The sequence below is a fragment of the Cicer arietinum genome, unplaced genomic scaffold (assembly GCF_000331145.2).
Source record: "Cicer arietinum cultivar CDC Frontier isolate Library 1 unplaced genomic scaffold, Cicar.CDCFrontier_v2.0 Ca_scaffold_5458_v2.0, whole genome shotgun sequence".
Classification (NCBI taxonomy): domain Eukaryota; kingdom Viridiplantae; phylum Streptophyta; class Magnoliopsida; order Fabales; family Fabaceae; genus Cicer; species Cicer arietinum.
Window position 1 is genome coordinate 1 of NW_027339105.1, and position 1,822 is coordinate 1,822.

The following is a 1,822-nucleotide window of genomic DNA, read 5'->3' on the forward strand; positions in this document are numbered from 1 at the left end:
CTTCATGGATTGTGGTACTATTGAAGATGAAGGTATCAGAGTTGACAACCTTGATGATGATGATGACAACACATGTTGTTGGGAGCCTACAACGGGGATGTGTTTTTCTTGCTTAGATGAAGTCAAATCAATTTATGAAGAGTATGCTTCGAGAAAAGGTTTTGGGTGGAAGATTAGATCTTCAAGAAAAAGCCAAGATGGAGAGCTCTGCTACTTAATTTTATCATGCTCAAGAGAGGGTTCTAAAGTTTCAAAAAAATTGTGTACGTTAGAAACACTTCCAACTAAGGTAAATAATTGTCCCGTCAAGATTGTTATTACATTGGATAAAGATAGATTGAGGTACATTACAAAATTTGAATTGGTCATACTCCTAAGACGAGTCCTACAAAGGCAAGGTTGTTCAAAGCTAACAAGACGATGAATTTGCATGTGAAGAGAACAATACAAATCAATGATGATGCAGGAGTGAGGATCAACAAGACATTTCAACCTCTTGTTAAAGATGCAGAAGGGCATGAAAATGTAACATTTTGGGAAAAATATGTGAGGAATTATGTTAAGGTCTTGATAAGCTATTTCTGCCAAATGAGGGAACAAAATTCAGACTTCTTCTATGACATAGATTTGGATGACGATTTTCACGTAAGGAATGTGTTTTGGACTAATGCAAGAAATAGAGTTTCTTATGAATACTTTGGAGATGTTGTGACTAATTTTGACACAACATATTTGACTAATAAGTATGACATGCCTTTTGTTGTATTTGTTTGTGTGAGTAACTTGGATGTGTGAGATACAGATTCATTTGTATGATCAGGTGTGTGGTTAATGGATTTGAACTAAAGTTTGATCATTCTTATCAGACAAAATATAAATCTCCCACTAACTCAAAATATGTCAATAACACTTATTTTCTTCTTCTTCTTCTTTTTATTTTGTTTTAAGTTATTCCACTGTGTTCGAAAAGGCACCCAAGAATAATTTCATCAATAAGGCAAGGGACCCTAGAAAGATAATTAATATAAGGCTCACAGTGGGCAATTAGTGGAAAGTATAAAACAAAACAAAACATGTCCTAAGGCCTTAAAATAAATAAATCTTATAGTTCTTTTTCTTGAAACATGATCACAAGAAAATTTAACCTTAAAGACGGTTGCAAGAATTTCTAGAGAATACAATCAATGGTAAATAATCACTCAAAATATAGAAAGAGCATAATATTTGATGATGTAACACAAACCCTTATATAAGTCTAAAATGAAGGTGCAAATACGAGAAATGAGGTTGAATTGTGTTTGACTAAGTATGATTCTTTTTGCTAATTATTTAAAACTGATTCGAGTTTGGTGACTTACTTAGAACAAAAGTAGTAGAAGTCGGGTTAAGTAATCAAAGACAAAAGTACAACAAGAATTACAAAATTAAAGTGACACATAAATTTATCCCATTTCCCCATCAACTTGGTAGCTAAGTTCAGTCCCCTCACTCATAAGAATTTAATCCACTAATTCAAAACTTGAATTACACATCACTTGACCTTATAAGTCAGTCTTCTCAAAACAACTTGAAATCTACAAGATTTTTGAGGAATAAAAACACCTTGACTCTACCAACCAAGTCTTCTTAGCACAACCTAAAAGCCTACAGAATTCTTGAGGAACATGAAAGGAACTATTGGGTTAAGTTATAAGAGTTTGGAACTAATTTGTTTGCTTCTAACAACCTGATTGTAACAATGAATCTCACACTAGAAAATACTTAGAAAATATTTCTTTTGAACAAGTGTTTCTCTAGACCTTAACCTTATGAACTCTAATGA

The 1,822-nt window shown here is 32.8% G+C and overlaps 1 protein-coding gene across 1 annotated transcript; it reads left to right on the forward strand.

Moving 5' to 3' along the window:
* The first annotated feature begins 420 nt into the window (after positions 1 to 420).
* LOC140919156 (protein FAR-RED ELONGATED HYPOCOTYL 3-like) lies at positions 421 to 795 on the forward strand. The gene has a single exon (XM_073364724.1). The coding sequence runs from the start codon at positions 421 to 423 to the stop codon at positions 793 to 795; it is 375 nt and encodes a 124-aa protein (XP_073220825.1).
* The last annotated feature ends 1,027 nt before the right edge of the window (positions 796 to 1,822 follow it).